This window comes from Xenopus laevis, chromosome 2S (genome assembly GCF_017654675.1).
Source record: "Xenopus laevis strain J_2021 chromosome 2S, Xenopus_laevis_v10.1, whole genome shotgun sequence".
Taxonomy (NCBI): Eukaryota; Metazoa; Chordata; class Amphibia; order Anura; family Pipidae; genus Xenopus; species Xenopus laevis.
This window is the reverse complement of record NC_054374.1, coordinates 76142934-76163307: the sequence shown is the minus strand read 5'-3', so window position 1 is coordinate 76163307 and position 20374 is coordinate 76142934. Positions and strand designations below refer to the sequence as shown.

Below are 20374 nucleotides of genomic sequence, written 5' to 3'. Positions count from 1 at the left end.
CTACTAGCTGCACTACCGGAAATGCATGGAACGAAGCTAATGAACTTACAACACAACGTCAACGCCCACTCTATGACCGGACACGCCTTTTATTTCTGTTGAGCTATGTCTGGGAATATCCGATAGCAATTGGTCAGCGTCACCGGGATTGTGTCACTCACGTGACATCATACTAGTTCTCCATTGGTTGCCGCCGGAAGGCGGCTTTTAGTTTGAATCTGTACCGTAGCCGGTGAGGTTGGAAAGCGGAGGTGAGTGGGAATTATATGGTGCGCTTAATGACAAAAACGAATTAAAAATACATGTAGGGGGACTGGGCGCCGTTATATTTTGAGGGACGCACCGTGTATAGAATATATTTAGAATATAACGTCGCTTTGTCGCACACGTACGGCACTATGGGAGACGCGTTGGTTGTTGTGCATCTCCTGTATGGAGCTTGTGAGGAAAATATACCATTACATTATACTCACTACTAAAAACCAAGTGTAAATTGTATGAAAAGAACACAGTCTCGTGACGTCTCCCTTTCCACACAGGAAGTCAATAGAGTGGATTTGGCAGCAGCCATAACACACGTTAGGAGTAATGATGTCTGTATTTGCCTGAATTCTCCTCTGCGTGTGAGCTGTCGTATTAGGTCTCTAGCAGGTCTGGACTGGGAGTCAAAATAGGCCCAGGTATTACAAGTACAGAGAGGCCCAATCAGCTCCTGATCAGCCCACTAAATACTGACTTCTATGGCATCTTATGGCAACTCCTCTGGCATTTGCCAGAACCCACAGATTGCCAGTCCGGGCCTGATCTCTAGAAGTATTTTGCATTCATAGTTATTGTAAAACGTAATCGTTCCACAATCTACTGACATTTATCAGGAAGTGTTCTTTTTTTCTTACATCTTTTCTCTTGAGATCGACTTTTTCTATCCGGTATCTATCGAAGATACAGTCAGATGAGCGCCCCAATCTGTTTGAAGGGGCAACTACAATCTGCCCGTGTATGGCCATCTTTGGATTGAAGAGGAACTATCACGAAAATGAAAATTTAATATAACGTTCATCATACTGAAATAATACACTTACTAAATACAATTAAATATTCTGCATTGTTTCTGAAATAATGAAGGTTATCTTCACTATCCCTCTCTCAGCATCTGTTTCTCTTCATTCAGGAGTTGAGTGTCAGATATTCATTGACATCCAATATATCTTATGGGGAGGGCTCTTTTCCTTACAGATGTATTAGAGCTCACTCAAAACAACTGATTCCAGTACAAACAAAATCTAAAAAAATAACTGCCTTTTGCACAAATTCTGCATGTAGAGAGGCCAGATTTCTGGTGATTTTAATAGAGTGAGCTCTAATACATCTTCTAGGCAAAAGGAGCCCCCCCCCCTAAAAGTGATATTGGATCTAACTGTCAATGAATATCTGACACCCAACTCCTGCATGAAGAGAGAATGATGAAAAACAGATGCTGATAAAGGGATAGTGAAGATAAACTTGGTTATTTCAGAAACTGTACAGAATGTTCAATTCTATTTAGAACACTTCTTATTTCAATATGCTGAAGCTTATATTAAACTTTCATTTTCACGATAGTTCCCCTTTAAGTTCGACTGGAACAACTCACTTTTTTTTTTTGCAGACATTTAAAAATTAAACAATCCTTATGATCAGGTCTGGATTGGCATTCAAAATGGGCCCTGGCAGGTACACAGAGGCCCAAATAACCTCCACCAGCCTCCTATATAGTGACTGTGGCATCTTACAACAACCTCTTTGGCATTTGCTAGAACCCACAGATTGCCAGTCTTGGCATGTTTTGACTGATTTTATTGACACTGAATTGTGAATATAAATATGATTGTTTCTGTCAAACATTTTCAAGATTTCACCTTTTCATCATGGCACCCGGGAAAAAGAAGAACAATCGCAAACCTAAAAATCGCTCAGTAAAAAATGAAAAACTGGCTTCATTCATCAAGGATTTTGACAGCCAAGGTACTCTTTAATAGCCTTTTATGGTAAACCCTATGTAGAAATGGCATATTCGATACTATTATTGATGCTCCAATTGTGTGATTTACAGTGCTCAATGGCTTTTTGAAAGTATTTTAATGGAACACCGATATTGAAAAACTATTATTTGTACAATATTTTAGCAAGTTATTTTTTTTTATTTTTAAAAGAGTATTTCTAGCAGGATTATATGAATATATATACATATTTAAAGTTATACAATGTGCTCGGAAGTAACATGACCCTTTTCTTTTCCTTTTAGTCAAGATTATCACGGAAGAAATGAAGGCAAGTGTTATAAATATACTTAAAGAAGTGGATAGCCAGTACAATATTGAAATAATCAAGTTACCTATGGCTATAAGAGAAATGAGCTGGCTGGATTATATTGGTAAGGCTCTTTATACTGTACATTTTATTTATGCATGCTTTGCCAAAAAAAATATCTTCGCTACTCTGTGTCTCAGCACCTACCACTGTTATTCTCTGTGCCCTATGAAATACATTTTAGCTTAGGGATTTACATCTAGTACTATGGTTCCCCTTTTTGTATACTGTATGGTTTAACTTTAGGGTACCACAAATAATAATTATTCTGCTTTCTGTGTATGGCTGTGTGTTCATGGAATACTAAACACTGATAACACTAGACATGCAGTGCCTCACTTGGAAGGCATTTTGCAGAACCACAGCACAAAATGTTGAGTAAATAGCCTACTTATCTGAAACGAGCCTTGCATAAAAGTTCATATAATTTAAACTTTTATTATTTCTTTGCAATTTATTAAATGTCTGTCTGAAGAACCCTGATGCTAGTTACAATGACATAGTATCGCACTCAACAGAAATACTTGTGAACAAAAAAAAATCACAATTTATTTTTAAGATCTGGTGAACACATCGCTGTTTATAAGTATCTCAGAGATATATTGCACTAAAATCTCTGGAATGCTTATAAAACAGCGGTGTGTTCACAAATTTGGGTTTTATTAATCTTCTAAAACCTGATGCACTTAGCGGTCACCCATTCTGAAGGCTAAAGAATATGTGGGAGTTAACAGGACTTTCATTCTGGATACATTTTTATGAACAATGTTCAAACAGCACAGGCACTTTATTTTGCTACTTTTGTTTTGTAAGTTTTTTTTTTTCTGTTGTGCACTGGTATTAGTTTTTTTTCTAAACACAGTCACATTTGCTTGTCTACTGTACTTGCCCATTTTCACTTCGGGAGGGTTGCAGTTGGTTACAGTTTGCTTTACATCTGATTTTTCACAAGTATTCCCATTGAGTGTAGTACTATGTTTTTCTATTTACCATAGTTTCCAGCACCCGGACAGGGGCACAGATCTTTACTAAACGGCAGTGGTTAACTTGGGCTTGTACAGAATACCAAAACATAATGTACAACAGCTACTTCTTTGTCTTCTTTAAAGGAGAACTAAAGCTTAACTAGTGTGTAGAAAAAAAGAAAAAATTCTGTTTGTGATTTAATGTCCGTTTATCCCATCTGATCTATTGACTTAGGTGTTTAAAGCAAACCTGTCAACCAGACACAAAAATCTGTATAATAAAAGTCTTTTTCTCTTGCCTAATTGGGGGACACAGGCACCGTGGGGATGAAGATCCTGCAGCTGGAGATGGACACTATGTTGCAAAATAAGACTCCTCCTCCTGCTCTGGGCTTCATTCCCTGCCTCCTCCTACAATCCTCAGTTTCTTTTAGTGTCCTCAGAAGGAGACGACGCGCTTTTTCAAGTCTAGTGGCTGGAGCACTGATCAGGGCCTCAGGTCTAAGATCACGCCACACCAAGGGGCCACTGATTCACTCAAGCGCCTCTCCAGCTACTTAATAACTGCCCTTTAGCCTTCCCGCTCTCCGGAGGTCTGCAGGCTGGCTCCTCACCCCCTACGCTGCTTTCCCGCTCTACGGAGGTCTGCATCAGCGATATATACCCACCCGGGTGTATAACAGCATAATAGCTCACATATACATATATATTTCACACCTGTGCATATATATATATTTATATGTGTGTCTCTTATTCACAGGGGGCATCATTTACTGGGCACAACTCAGCTGGCTGATTTCTAGTAGGTGAGTAATTTCATTTATTCATTATACTCTGTCACCCTCGCTGTGGAATGCGACGCTTTTACTTTATGCGCTGCTCCTTTTTTCTGGCCTTTACCGCCATTCTCCTGGTGGAACGCATTGCGTTCCACCATCCTTCCCTCCCTGCCCCGCCCTCCCGCCATCTCTCTCCTTGCAGGACGCGCGCCTTTTTTCTCTGGTGGAACACACTAGCGTTCCATCTCCCTTCCACCCCATGCGCTTCCTCTTCCGGTTCTTTCCCGCCAGACGCACCCGGACCTTCTCTCTGCACAGTCTGCTCCGGATTCCTCTGCGACCAGGTAGCACCCAGTTCTTCTAGGCACACGGAGAGCCGGTTCTAAATATATCTCCGCTCCTCCATTACGCACGCTGCCATTCCATTACTGCTGCGCGCTTCTTCCAACAGCGCATTGAATATCCCTCTTTTGCTGGGAGACTTATTATATACCTTTATTAGCCCGTTGACGTATTCTGGCTTTCCCTTACATACACTGAGGTATCTGGTGTGTTGGGATCTGGGCTTGAGTCTGAGGCTCTGCACAAAATTGTACTTCCCTGGATATTATATATATACATATATATGGTATAGATAGATAGGGTACGTAATACATATTTATACCCCTTCTATACCTTCTGATTATGGCTACGTGTATGTGGATGACTATGCTTACATATTATGACTGCTTACTAAGGGCTACTACATTACAGGGTAAATGGACCCCCTGGGCTACCATTCATACTTCTGTTGTTTTCTCCACAGACCACACCTGCCTGGAGAATTGCCCACAGCCATACCTCTGCTTCGGCTAGGAGGTCGATTCCCCTGCCTCATATTTTTTAAAAAAAAAAAAAGTTTTTACACTGTTTATTGGATCTTTTCCTATTACTCCTACAGTTTCCAATAAGGAGCAATATGGCTAACAAGACAGATGAGCCCAGGACCTCCAAGTCCTCAGCTCTAACTCACCCGCAGGTCTCCTTTTTAGCCTGCTTAAATTGTAAAACAAAATTTTCTTCAGCCTCGTCTGAATCTTTGTGTGGGACCGCAGAAACTCCGAATTACCTCCTCTACCTCAGGCTAGTACTTCGGACCCTGATCTCCTTAGGGCTATTTCCGTCTCACTTGCAGGCATCCAACATTTGGCCCGCATCCCCGAGACCCTAGACAAGGTGCTCGAGCACTTATCCCAACCTTCTCATTCTCCCACCACCCAGGGAAATCAAAACGCCCAATCCTTTCACCTCCGGACTCCCCCGGAGAACTTCTTCTCCATCTGAAGAGGAAGGTCAAGTCCCGTCAGACGAGGACTCCGACCATGAACTCCCTGATCCTGACATAGACACTCCCATAACTCAAGGGGAAGTGGAAGGCCTTATTCAAGCAGTACTTAACACGCTAAACATTGAGGAAGATTCTCCCTCTATCGAGCCAGCAAAGAACATCTTTAAGCGTCACAAGAAAAGCTCATGCCTTTTCCCTGCATACGAACAGCTTGACGAAATCATCAAGTCCCAATGGAAAAACCCTGATCACAGAGTGCAACTTTCCAAACGTTTCACCCAGACATATCCTTTTCCTAAGGAATGCATTGATCTCTGGTCTTCACCTCCTGCGGTGGATCCTCCAGTTTCCAGATTATCCAGGAATACCACCATCCCTGTTCCCGACGCGGCCGCTTTCAAAGATCCCATCGACAAGCGCCTTGAGGGTTTCTGCAAGTCCTCCTTCACCGCCTCGGGCTCGGCCTTCCGGCCCATCTTTGCTATCGCCTGGGTGGCTAAGGCCATGGAGGTCTGGGTGGAACAGGCGGCACAGCTCATAGGATCCGAAGATCCAACTTCCGACAACATCCTTTCCAAGATAGCAGACGCTACTACCTACATCGGGGATGCAGCACTAGACGCGGTAAGGATGGTGGCTCAAGCTTCCGCCCACTCCGTAGCCGCTCGCAGATATTTGTGGCTAAAGTCATGGTCCGCTGACCTAACCTCCAAACGCTCTCTAGTCAGCATTCCCTTTCAAGGTAAACTCCTCTTCGGGGCCGAACTGGATAAAATCATTTCTCAAGCGACTGGGGGAAAGAGCACGCTACTTCCCCAAACCAGACCCAAGAGACCCCCCTTCAAAAGGAGACCCCTTTTTTTCGGCCCTTCAGACAAGGACAAAGGTCGAAGACGCAATCTGATAAGTCCACCTCCAACTTTCGCTCCCGATTTCAAGGCAAACAAAGACAACCCTGGTCTTCCTCCAAGCCCACCTCCAAGCTTTCACAAGATAAACCCCACACCGCATGAAGGTGTGCCCCCTCCCGAAGGGATTCCCTTAGGAGGCCGACTCAAATCCTTTCGAGAGGTTTGGCACAACAAAATTCGGGACCAGTGGGTCCTTCGGGTGGTTCCCCAAGGACTTTTGATAGACTTTTTACACACGCCCCCTCACAGATTTTTTGTATCCAGACAGAACCAAATTCCTTTCCGTCATACAAGACCTGGCCATGGAGGGCACCATTCAACCTGTCCCATCACACTCCAAGGGAAGGGGCTACTATTCCAACCTCTTCATGGTTCCCAAACAAGACGGCTCGCTCAGACCTGTCCTAGGCCTGAAGGATCTCAACCCGTTCGTCAAACGGTGCCATTTCAAAATGGAGTCAATACCATCAGTCCTTACTTCCATGGGGGAGAACGAGTTCATGACAGTGATAGACATCAAGGACGCATATCTCCATATACCCATCATCCAGCTCACCACAGCTTCCTCAGATTCTTTGTGGACGGAAGTCATTGGCAGTTCGTGGCGCTGCCATTCGGCCTTTCGTCAGCCCCACGCACCTTCACCAAGGTCATGGCGGCAGCATTGGAAGAACTCCGACTCAAGGGCACCACCGTCATTCCCTATTTAGACGATCTCCTCGTCAAGGGTCAGTCCGCCTCTCTGGCTCATCTGCACACATCTCAAGTTCTCCAGACCCTGACATCTCTGGGCTGGACGATCAACTTCAACAAGTCGAACCTCCACCCGACTCAATCAATACAGTACCTCGGCCTGATACTGGACTCCAGACAGGGGAGAGCATTTCTGCCGCAGGACAAGATCCGGACCCTCCAGACTCGGATCAGATATCTCATGGGATCCAACAAGGTTACCCTTCGATCAGCGATGCAGACTTTGGGCACGGTGGTGGCATCCTTCCCGGCCATCCCGTATGCTCAATCCCACACCAGACCACTTCAACGCACCATCCTGCTACACCAGCGCAGGGACCGAGTCAACCTCGATCGCAAGATCTCCATTCCAAGTCGTGTGCTTTTCTCTCTTCATTGGTGGCTTCAACCAATTCGGACGACGGGGGGAAAACCCTTTCCCCCCCATCACTGGAAGATTCTCACCACAGATGCCAGTCTTCGCGGGTGGGGAGGTGTCATAGACCAAACCACAGTACAGGGTCTCTGGACTCTGGAGGAACAGAGGTTACCCATCAACCTTCTGGAGCTCAGAGCTATACGCTACTCCCTGGAACACACGGCGACTGTACTCCAGGGTCACCCCGTGCGAATCCAGTCCGACAACGTGACGGCCGTGGCCTACATAACCCATCAAGGCGGCACCAGAAGTCTTGCGGCCCTCAGGGAGGCTCAGGAGATTCTGACTTGGGCGGAGAACGACGTCCCCGCCATCTAGGCCGTCCACATACCCGGGGTGGACAATTGGTTGGCAGACTACCTGAGCAGAGAAACGATCGATCACGGGGAGTGGCGCCTCCACCACGAAGTGTTCCAACTCATTGTGGCAAGGTGGGGCCTGCCAGACATCGACCTTCTGGCGTCCAGATCCAACCGGCAGGTTCCGTACTTCGTCAGCAGGAGCCTCGACCCCTTGGCTCACGCAGTAGACGCCCTAGTGATTCCGTGGAGCTTCTCCAGAGTTTACATATTCCCCCCTCTGGCACTCCTACCAAAGGTGATAAAAAAGATAAAAAGAGAGGGAACCCTGACCGTATTGGTGGCGCCCTTCTGGCCCCGCAGGGCTTGGTTCGCAGATCTCATCGCCATGGCCGCGGACAGACCCTTACATCTTCCTCAACGGACAGACCTCCTCACTCAGGGTCCGGTTGTCCACCCGAATTCTCATCTCTGGGCTTTAACGGCGTGGCTCTTGAGGCCTTGATTCTGCGGGATTCAGGAGCACCCCCGGATGCAAATCCCACCATGCTGCGAGCACGTAAGCCTGTCTCCGCAAGAATCTACCACCGTGTTGGGAGAACCTTCATATCATGGTGTGAGCACGGAGCCGTTAATCCTCAAAAGGCGCGAGTCAAGGAGGTCCTCTCCTTCTTGCAGGATGGTCTTTCAAAGGGCTTAGCCCTCAGCTCCCTCAAGGTGCAGGTTTCGGCCTTGTCTATTCTCCTGCAATGCAAGCTGGCTCTTGACCCTAAGATCCAGACTTTTCTTCAAGGTGCGACTCGTATCATCCCTCCGTATCGCTGCCCTGTGCCCCCGTGGAACCTCAATTTGGTGCTTTCAGCCTTGCAAGAGGAACCCTTCGAACCACTCGATCAGCTTCCTCTGTCTACCCTCACTGAGAAGGTGTTGTTCCTGTTGGCGATCACGTCCGCTAGGAGAGTTTCGGAGCTTGCGGCTCTCTCCTGCAAATCGCCTTTCACAGTCGTTCACATGGACAAAGTGGTGCTTCGACCTACTCCAGACTTTTTGCCTAAGGTGGTATCTGCGTTCCACTTGAACCAGGACATTGTTGTCCCTTCACTGTGTCCAAATCCCAAAGGCCCGATTGAGCACAAGCTCCACACTCTGGATGTTGTTCGAGCCGTTTCATTCTATCTGAAAGCCACAGAGCATGTTCGTAGGACTGATGCGCTCTTCATTCTCCCTGATGGCCCCAAACGGGGCACCAAGGCCGCCAAGGCGACTTTAGCCAAGTGGATCCGGTCCGTCATTTCCAGAGCATACGCTGTCAAGGGCAAGGATCCTCCGATCAAGGTTAGGGCTCACTCCACTCGCTCCCTCAGCACTTCGTAGGCTTTCCGTCACCAAGCTTCAGCGGATCAGATCTGTAAAGCGGCCACATGGGCATCCCTTCATACCTTCACTCGCTTCTACAGGCTCCACACGCATGCTTCAGCCGATGCTGCTTTTGGGAGGAAGGTGCTCAGTGCTGCGGTTCGTTAGACACCTACCATACAGTGTCCCACCCTTTTGGGAGCTTTGGGACGTCCCCACGGTGCCTGTGTCCCCCAATTAGTCAAGAGAAAGAGAGATTTTTGTACTTACCGTTAAATCTTTTTCTCTTGTCCTATATTGAGGGACACAGGCTTTCCCTCCCTATTCTGACACTGTTTTTTCACGGTTACCGTGACGTTTTTTCCATTACGTTGGTTTTTCTAATGTTTAGTTCAGAGGGTGTTATTTTTGATTTCTCTTCTGTTTTGGGCTGCTTTGCTCCTTCTTCGGTTGAAACTGAGGATTGTAGGAGGAGGCAGGGGATGAAGCCCAGAGCAGGAGGAGGAGTCTTATTTTGCAACATAGTGTCCATCTCCAGCTGCAGGATCTTCATCCCCACGGTGCCTGTGTCCCCCAATATAGGACAAGAGAAAAAGATTTAACGGTAAGTACAAAAATCTCTCTTTCAAATAAAACATGAAATCCAATAAAGCATTCATAGCTGTTGTAAGCTCATTTAAAAATCTCAGCTGTCAAATATTGCCTGATCCTCCTCTTAGGCATAGAGGCGGGGCAGACAATTGCTTTCACTTTCCATTCAGCACTTGCTAGATGTCCTTGCTCTCCACACATTCCCCGTTCTCTTCACCATTTAATTGTGTAGCCAGGGCATGGGGATGGACATTGGGTCCCCCATTCTGGTGCACAAACAAGAGTGTCCACAAAATGGCTCCTGCCTGCTTGCTATAATTATGAATTCCCAGACTGAAGGAAACAATATTCAAATAATTTATACTGTGTAATTAAAGTTCATTTTGCTTGACTAATGTGATAAATTAGGATTTTTGAATATTTTTTTTGGGCAACGGGTCCCCTTTAAAGTTAGTTGTACATGCCAAGATGCGTGTGCGTTAGTTATATATATTAATCGTTTTAAAGTGATTAGTGTAATTGATTGAGTATCGCTGTGCGTCCAACTTTTCATCATTCTCAAGGATCTCAGATGAACAGTAATACTCAATAAATCACATTAAACATACATTTTTGCAGAGCCCTTAATGTGTGTGTGTGGATATAGATTAATATAGATATGGTAAACATCTACTGTAGAAGACTTTGTATATTTAAAAAAGTACAATATATTGTCTACCTATAAGTAACAAATCATCCTTTTTCTTTTTGCAGCAAAAGGTGGAAGTCAAAAGGCGTTGGAGGCAGCTGCCACGGTAAGATATCTGTAATTAAGCCTACTGGTTTCTGCCAGAGAAAATGGGTTATTTCCATGAAAGTACATATTTCTCAAAATCATATATGCTCTGCACAAAAGCTTTTGCATTATAAAACGATGGATCAGCAGTTATTTAATTTTCCCAGGGCAATTTTTTCTTCTAGGAAATATGTAAAGTAAAGTGGCCACTATAACACTGAATTCTAAAATTTTGCCAAATCTTTAGTGATTAGCTGAACCAAACCAACTGTCATGTGACTTTTATGGTGTGAAAAACTGAACTTCCAAATTTTACTAAGTTATGATTTGGTATATGACAAAAGCTTTTGTGACATGTTTAGTGTACATTTTTCTTTTTTATGCTTGGGGCTAGATATTTATAAATCAGTCATGTTGGACAAAGAAGACAAACAAATGTAATTCTTTAGTAAACAATACCTGCCTGCTATTTTATATAGAAAGTGCTATATGCAACCCCCTCCAGTTCCATAGAGTTTGTTTACTTTTACAGCTCATAACATCTGGGAACATAACAGTTGTCAAAAGAGAAAAGTGGGCCTGATAATAGCGACTCCTTGCAGAGGCACCCCCTTAATCTGTAAATGAGTGTGTAATGAGTTTTATATACCATTCCGTAGCCAGTACACACCATCTCTCTATGGGCTAGATTTATCAAAGAGTGAAGTTAGAGATCTCCAGAGTCCGCAGAATGAAATACCGCCTCTCCAATAATTTCTATGGGATTTTTAAAGGCGTATTTATCAAAGGGTGATGGTGAAAGTTCCCCATTTGATATATACACCTTTAAAAATCACATAGAAATGAATGGAGAGAGGCGGTATTTCATTCTGCGGACTGTGGAGATCTCTAACTTCACTCATTGATAAATCTACCCCTATGTCATTTTAACTGTGCTGAAGGTTTTTAATTTTCTTTATGGGGTCCCATTTAAGATTTTGTACTTTTTGACCAACTTTAATGTGTGAGTTTACAAATCATGCTGTGTTTTGTGCAGGAAAAACAGCAATGTTCATAAGTTTGTCCACAGGCTTTTGTAACACACAATAACTTCGGCAACCGAAAAGCACAAGTAATCTTAAATGGGCTCCTAAGTTATAGTCCAAAATTAATAGCATTTATTAAAGAAACATTTTTTTTTCTTATTGATAAAATGATGGCAGAGCTTTGTGCTTAATCACTTTTATAATTGTACTTGGTACCAATTAATTATCAAATTAATGGATATTTATTATTCTTTGCAGTTTGGTCTTCATTTCTATTTTTTGTGGTTTTGTGGCTCCCCAGCATTTTTGTGAGCCACATTAAAATGTAAAAAGTCGGACAATAACAAGAGAATGAAAATAGTTCCAGGTGGTGCCAAATAAGGGCTATTGGTAGCCTCTATGTGTGGGCACTGCTTAGTTTGCATGACATGACTGGATTAGTTAATGCATAATATGCAAATAATGCATGACAGCAATCGAACATCAGACGTGCAAATAATTCACTGAAATGGCCTTTCAATGAAAGGTCAGAACTGTGGCACCCACACTTTTAGATTATGCCCATCTTCTCACAGCACCTCACTGTATCAGAAAACCTTGTGGTTCACATGGGATTTTGATTGCCTCTGTGCTCAGAAAAAGAAATTTACAGTCAAATCATACCAATCCACCTTGCACTAATTGCCACAGGTCTTATTAAATGTGTATTTTACAGTAATATATAATATGTTACCTTGGAAATACATGAGCTGATTAATTAGCCTTTTTTATTATGGTTTTTCCCTTTATACAGCTTATAACCGGAAGCAGTGAGTTAGGTGGTATAACTAATCATTATTGAACTGTGCCTGAGGGGTTTTATCAGGCCATTTGCCCCAAATTTTGTTAAACTTGTTGAATCAACCTCTTTTGAGATAAAAGAAACCTCCAGTGGATCAGCTCTGCTTACTTGCAGCAATAGAGCATATAAACTGGAGATAAGACCCTTGGTGGATGACCTATTAAGAAGGATAAGCCGCTTATTCTCTTGTACCTTTATAGCTTTTGATTTATGTTATCATAAGAGCTTGTTTAACCCTTATATATTGCCAGTAACCCATTTAATTGTCTCAGAACTCTAAATGAGGATATACCCTGATCAGAAATGGTCCCCAATTTCTGTAATACCCCTGTCAGACCAGGTTTTCATATTCCCCATCTGTGCCACAATGTGAAAATGCATGTTATTCCAAAGGGGAGTACGGGGTCCATTTGCTGTTCTCTAATTATTTGTAATCGGCTTTCCACATTTGTGATACATTGTGCAGGATAGGGTGCGTGGATGTCCCCCTTGCACTTTTGATAGGCTTTTGTAGCAGCCACCCTATTGGTTGTTCTCCTATGTCAATTAATTGGGCCCATATGGCTCTCAGAGTTTGCTGATGTGAGTTTTCCAGCCAAGTGCTTATGTGAAATAGTTGTGCTGCCATTTAATATAGATACATAATCAGGAAAGGACAACCCTGCATTTGCCTTGGACAGCATTCGAGTTTAAGTTTAAGCCTGCATCTAGAGTTGACCCAAACCAGTTGTCTAAGTTTGGTATTATTTTCTTTTAAGGTGAAGGTTGACATGGATGAAATAACATCTACTGTAACCAAAACACCATTCAAGAAAGGTCAGTATGTATATTGTGTTCAATCTGATATTGTACATAAGTTATGGCAACATGGTGAATGTACCCACCCTAATGTATGTTTGAAAGTTTTCTTTCGTTTTGCAGAAATTAAACCTGTTTCTGCATTCTTCAGGTAACCTTTAATAGCATTTCTGTTTCAAAGAATCATTTGCACATATCCTTTAAATATCCAGGATGGATGCTGTGTGAATTGTTTTGTGTGTGTAAATATATTCTCTATAATTTTAGAGGTTGTGATTCATTTTCTGTGGATCATGGAAATACTGCAGCAGTAACTGCTTTTAACAGATAGCTGTCATAACTTTATATAGTAACCACGAGTGAAATATACACATTAGTCTTCTATTTTTCTATACCCTAATGATAGTGACACCAGGCAGTAATGCTTAAAATTAGCATTTCTTTCTTCCTTATTCTTAAAGGGGACTTGTTACACAGACATAAAAGCTGTACAGGAATGGAATCGTTTATCTGGAACCCGTGATCCAGTAAGCTTCGAAATAGGGGAAGACATCTCCCATAGATTTACTAAAGGGCGTTGCTACCGAAAATTCGGCCAAAATATCATCTGCAGGGACATCGCCAATTTACTAACGGGCGTAGACAAAAATTTTCTAGCAAAAGAGACCAGTCATTAGCGCAGTTTCGTGCCCTTTTGCTCAGGCGAACAATCATTACTCCGCAAATTCACTAAGTGTGAATTTTATAGAGCTTTACCTCTTGCCACAGTTTCCATCGCTACCTAACCGATAAGATGAAACTACATCCTCATCAATATTATGTCTGTGACATATCCTGTATCCCGAAAAATCATAACATTTAAAATATAAAAAAAAAACGCTTGCTTTTTTTCATTTTTTTAAAGCGGGATTGCCTTCAGAAGTTCTAACTATTAAAGATTTTTGTGTTAACATTTCTTTCCCAATGATTTGAGGGGCATGCTATAAAGTTTTAGGGTGGTTTCATGTCTAGGGCATTAGAGGATCTCTTTTTGTCTGGCGAAGTGTGGCAGATCGTTCGCTTGCAAAAATTTGCCCATTAATGAATTTGCCCCATAAACTCTTGTTTTAAACAAATCACATTTTTAAACTTTATTACATTTTTCTCTGTAACTATAAACAAGTACCTTTTACTTGATCCCAACTAATATAAGATAAAATTACTCCTTATTGGAGGCAAGAAAATCTTATTGGGTTTATTTAATGTTAAAAAGATTTTTTAGCAAAAAAACCCCAGGTCCCAAGCATTCTCGATAAGGGTCCCATACCTCTAATAATAATAAAACTCATTTACATATTAAACTTAAACCCCAAATTATTTTTATTAAAACTTATTTAGGAATATCATCTGTCAATGATACTTTGCCTTCCCCACCTCTATGCCTCAGAATTAAGTCAGTCACTTACTTTCGCTTTCCATTCTGAACTTCTTAGATGTCACTGCACTACTCACATTCCCCCTTCTTACGTCTGTTTATCATGGACATGAGGTCCTCCATTTTAAGTGTCCAAAAATGCTGCCTGCTTGCTTTGATTGCAATTTCCAATACGAGTACGATTTAAATAATTTTAAATATAGTTAAATTGAAGTTTATATTGCCTCACCATGACATTAAAAAATAGTGTAGTGTCATTGATGTTTTAAATTCTTTTATTGTCTCTCTACATTCTGCCTGGTGTACAGGCTATAAATACTTCAGCTAAATAAAAATTCATGCACAGAGTAATCACAATTAAGATAAAATATTTTTTGGGTTGATAATGTACAACAAATTACAGTAAGTTCTTTATTTGTTCTTATAGCAAACAAGGGAAAATGTAAGCCTGATGATGAAACCGAGGAACTAAATCCTCTGAAAAGTGTAATCAGAACAAAAACGAAGGTAAGTGCAATGTATTTTTTGCAGGTAATGAACTTGGTGAGAGCATAGTGTATGCCCCACCATAGGTATAAATAATTGAGCTTACATTTCTACAGAACAAGTTAAATTTAAATACAAGGTACTTTTTTCCATTACAGGGACCAAGTAAATCAATACTAAAACTGTTTTCTGTTATGGAGAAGGCACTGTGTGAAACTGCAATGTGGTATTCATAAATGTCTTAATATTTTTCTTCTTTACTGAGGTAGTTTTGTTTTTTTTAGGCCAAGGTTGCTGCAAAGAAACCATCTACTGCAAGAAAAACTCGAGCTTCCATTGGAAACAACACCAGTAAAAGGTCAGCATTATGTTTACATAAAACTACTTGTAGTGGCCTATTGCCTATACTATTGGCTATACTGTAGTGCTGTACAACTGTTCTTCTGGTGGGTACAACTAGCACCACATGTTGCTATGCAACATGTTTTTTCCAGAATGGAAATGGAGTCTATGGTATTGGTTAGACTTTTTGTATACATTGTGTTAGGATGTAGTAATTTTACATCTGTCCTATTTCTGCTTTTTTTTTTTCCTTTGTTTTTTATAGTATAATATAGAGCATGCAAATGTCATGCCTCTTTAGTTTAAAATATAAATGTGCTATCCTTGTGAAATGTTAGTAGATGTACTGATGCTTCATTAATCAGGTTTCATAAAGGTGTAGGGATCAACGCTTAAGATGGTGGAGGTTTACATCCCTTTCGAAAACTGAACTTCAGTACAGGTCAAAAGTGTACCACAGCTGGATTTTCTTCGAATGGCGCATTTATAACTGAAAAATAAGGGTATCGTAATGGGTTTGTTCACCCGTAAATTAACTTTTAGTATGATGTGATTTCTTTTATTAATTGAGGTTTCTGAATTATTTAGTGCAATTTGCACTAGTAACCAGGCAGTTGTTTGAATGAAGGTTGCAATTTAAAAGTAGGAAACATGAATGTATACCTTGCTAACTCCTCTAATGTGACTAAAAAGCTGGGATGAACACTGTTGTTGGTTGCAAGGAAAAAGTTTCATGCACCTTTATAGAAGCGTGGGATTCAAAAGCAAGAGGGAAACTAATCTTTTGTTATTTTAGATAGTTATAATGGAAGATTAAAAACAAATAGTAAATATAGTGTCCTTTTAATGATAAAAGCTCATTGGTTGTATTGGGATTCTGGTTTGGAGCAAAAGTTTGCTTATGTTACTACATATGTTTAAAATCACTCCTTAATTTATATTTAGGACAAGTAAGAGAGGTCGTGCAACACCCTCTGCAAGCAAACAAGTTAATACCTCTTTATTGGGATATACACCTGCTGCTACCACTAGATTTGATACCAGGTAATCAGTAAATAAATTAACATGACAAGGGCAAATTTTAGCATCATTGTATATTATGTCCTCCACAAAATCCTCATCTATTCTGTTGTGGCCACTCAGCAGGTAGCATTAGCTGGACAACTGTTTAAAGCAAACTTCTTTATGATTGACTTGCTGTACTACACGTGCCCAGCCCAAGTTTGTGCAAGAACTACAAAGGTGATGAAAAAATTGATAGCCAAATACCCCATTCATTTGTTTGTTTGGCCTGGGGCAGAAGATTAGCATTGTAGCTTACTGAAGTATTCCTAACAAACTGGCACCCTCCAATAAGTTATAGTTTCTTTGTTTGATGCAGACAACATTGTTCGTACCTTATGTTTTTGTATTTTAAAAATTGTAGTAATCATGCTTTTATAAATATGACATTTGAGTAACTGTTTTTGTTAACAATATTTCTAACTCATAACTATTTCAGCATATTTAAAACCCCAGCTGTGCGAACACCATGCATGCAGGAACCCGTGTATACATTCTCTGCTAATGGTAGCCCTTTGGCTGGTATGGATGAGCTGTTTATCAATGTGCCTGCAGGAGATGGAAAGGTAATCATGTTTTATTTAAAAGCACTGCCCAATGGACTATTTGTTAGTAAATAAATGTACCTGACTTAACCATATTTTATTAAAGGGACTGTATAGCAAACATCAGTCTTATAATGACTTACACTACAAAGTAGACAATTAAAATTTCAGAACAAAATAAGTGATTAGCCTTATGATTCCAGCTTTCCTTAACTAACATTTGTTTTGGAAATGTTTACTGCTACAAACATACTTATTCCTGTGTGCATGTGAATAAATGCACTTTTGCAGCAGTAAACATGCATATTGATCTCTTTCCCTAACTATTCATTTTCACTAATGTGGATGGAAGCAAGGGAAATACTTCTGAATTTATTAGGGAAAAAAGGGCTTTCTGTTTTTCCAAATAAGGGCCCAGCTGTTGTGATAAATCTTTTACAACTCAAAGAAAAGAAATTGTCTCTTAATGTCAGATTGGATAGCTAAATAAGCAAGAGGGAAATGCACCTGTATACATGAAAACAAAGTTTAATCCTAACTGAAGTAATTTGATATTTTGTATATTTTTTGTGTCATGAGAGCTCTTCAGCCCAAACCTAATATTTGAATTGCTTTCTTTCAATCTTTCACAGATTATTCGTCTTCTGGCCAGTGAGGTGGATAGTTTGGATATTAATCGCTTAGACCAGCAAACGTTTGAAAACATTAAAATCCTCTCAGTAAGTGTGGTTTTCCAGTATTAAAGTTGTAATGTTTAAAAACGAAAGCAAGCAAAAACAAAAAAAAGCTGAATTCTAATTAAAGGGGATGTTGACTTTCAGACAAATTGATTTACGTGAATAGTTCTCAGAGACCTGTCTTCAATACCCATTATTAAATGGAATCTATACCCCTGAACATTGCAGGTCTCTAAAAATATATTGCATAGAACAGCCCATATGTAAAACCCTGCTATAGAGCCGAAACGTTGAACACACACATACACACACACACACATATTCCACTATATTACCGTCACTCTCGACAAAAGGGGAGCCATGGGGAGTAGCCTACTTCATGATTGGTAGCTTTGAATCACCTACTCAGAGAATGACGCATTAGCAACAATGTTTTTATAGTTTGTGAGGTATTTCACTACTGATGCTATTTTGTGTCTTGTAAACTTTTGGACATTCATTGATGGATTGTATAAATGTGGAGTTTTAGTTTATTAATGGTGATCTTTCGGAGTACAGGTATGGGATCCATTATCCGGAAACCCGTTATCCAGAAAGTTCCGAATTACGGGATGGCTGTCTCCCATAGACTCCATTATAATGAAATTATTTTAAATTTAAAAAGTGATTTCCTTTTTCTCTTTAATAATAAAACAGTAGCTTGTACTTGATCCAAACTAAGATTTAAAGGGATACTGTCATGGGAAAAAAAATTTTTTCAAAATGAATCAGGTAATAGTGCTGCTCCAGCAGAATTCTGCACTGAAATCCATTTCTCAAAAGAGCAAACTGATTGTTTTATATTCAATCTTGAAATCTGACATGGGGCTAGACATTTTGTCAATTTCCCAGCTGCCCCAAGTCATGTGACTTGTTTAATGTTTAAATGATTTTTTAGAAGATTCAAGACACCGAGATCTAAATTACGGAAAGATCCCTTATCCGGAAAACCCCAGGTCCCGAGCATTCACAGGTCCCATACCTGTGTGTGTGTGTGTATGTATATATGTATGTATGTATGTATATATATATATGTCCCACAGTGCCACACTTTTGTGTGTGAATAAATCAACACATTTTTTCTCAATATTACAGAGTGTGTGTTTATTTTGCAGGTGTGGTTTTTGTTGACTCAAAGGATATAACTCAAAAAGTTTTTTCTTTTTAATTACAGAGTCGACTTGGAAGGCTCTGCAAGAAACTAAAGTGAAACCTTCATTCATCCATATTGTAATTTTATGTTTTTTATTTTAGGTACATTTCTGTGTACCATTGTAAATAATTGTAAAAGCCATGTATTTTATTTCTTTGTAGAAAGATGTCGAATAAAAAGCCTTTCTGCTGTTGTAAGCTACAACTTTTTTGAAAAGTTGCTGTTCACAACAGCTTCGATTGGCATGTTTGACACTCTTGGTTTATAGAATGTGACGGGGCAAGGAAAACATAAACCTGTGACTGTGCAGATACCGCTTTATCTTCTCATTCTAAATATTCCATTAATAAAGTACGTGTTTTGAACTTAGCAAAACATGACTAAGATTTAAATATTCTGTGTTGAATTGTGTTTAATCATTACCCAGACAGAAATATTTATAGCTGGAATGTGACATGGAAAGATCTTTGTGAGGCGACTCTAGTCTGATCCAATTGAAAGTTGTGCAAATAGAATTGCAACAATCTTGAGATATGTTCAGAAAGGATGTAGCATAAGCATCCATACTTTATAAACACTCTTAACTCCTTGTTTTGCTTCCTGTGTCTGACATTGCCTTGTTGACTTTCCCTTTTTTTTTTTCTTTTTTTTTTTTTTTAGTCAGGGCTTCTCCTAATGATTTCATTTGCCCAGCTGCTAATCCATTTTGTTACTTACTTGGTATGACTAACTTTCAGCTCGCCGGATTGTTTTGCACAATTTGCAATTGTTTTCAGTTATTTAGCTTTTTATTCAGTAGATTTCAAGCTTGCAATTTCAGCAATCTGGTTGCTAGGGTCCAAATCACCCTAGCACCATGCATTGATTTGAATCAGAGACTGGAATACAAATAGGAGAGGCCTGAATAGAAAAGTAAGTAGTAATAAAGAGTAGCAATAATACATTTGTAGCCTTACAGAGCATTCGTTTTTTTAGATGGGGTCAGTCACCCCCATTTGAAAGCTAGAAAGAGTCCAAATAAAAACAAAATCATTTAAAATATTAAAAATAAACCGTGAAGACCAATTATAACGTTTTTAGAAATGGACATTCTATAGCATACTAAAAGTTGACCAAAAGGTGAACCAATACGTTAAAGGAGAATTCAACTAAAAAAAAAAACAAAAAAACCACCCCTGTACCCTACATAGAATCTTATGGAAGTAAGTGCCGTATCGGTGCATGGGCAGTTGGAACAATTTTCCATTTTGCAACAACTGCGCATGCTCCGAAAGTCAAGAAAATTGCAGAAGCTCCGCTCTCATTTGGAAGAGCCGGAAGATGGCTGCCGTGAACTATGCTGGACAGAATCTGCACACGGGGTAAGTAAAGATTTAGGGGCATTTGCCCGGGGTAGCAGCTAGGCTGGGGGTGGGGGGGTCTATGTACAGTAGGGGATATTTTACTTTACTGTTGAATTCTCCTTTAAG

At 40.7% G+C, this 20374-nt stretch overlaps 1 protein-coding gene across 2 annotated transcripts; it reads left to right on the top strand.

Moving 5' to 3' along the window:
- The first annotated feature begins 117 nt into the window (after positions 1–117).
- Positions 118–19294, top strand: cdca8.S (cell division cycle associated 8 S homeolog). Of its 2 annotated transcripts, XM_018249548.2 has the most exons (11): positions 118–251; positions 1891–2004; positions 2285–2413; positions 10502–10542; positions 13148–13205; positions 15029–15108; positions 15372–15445; positions 16375–16473; positions 16931–17057; positions 17669–17755; positions 18927–19294. In XM_018249548.2, exons 2-11 carry the CDS (start codon positions 1908–1910, stop codon positions 18960–18962), a joined length of 828 nt encoding a protein of 275 aa, XP_018105037.1. In that variant the 5' UTR covers positions 118–251; positions 1891–1907; the 3' UTR covers positions 18963–19294. The 2 variants fall into 2 exon arrangements, with proteins under 2 accessions (XP_018105037.1, XP_018105038.1); XM_018249549.2 differs by lacking the exon at positions 16375–16473.
- The last annotated feature ends 1080 nt before the right edge of the window (positions 19295–20374 follow it).

Coding starts and splice junctions, on each gene's coding strand:
- cdca8.S (XM_018249548.2), top strand. CDS start 1,908: ATGGCACCCGGGAAAAAGAAGAACAATCGCAAACCTAAAAATCGCTCA. Junction 15,109..15,371: donor TAATCAGAACAAAAACGAAG/GTAAGTGCAATG, acceptor TGTTTTTTTTAG/GCCAAGGTTGCTGCAAAGAA. Junction 16,474..16,930: donor ACCACTAGATTTGATACCAG/GTAATCAGTAAA, acceptor TAACTATTTCAG/CATATTTAAAACCCCAGCTG.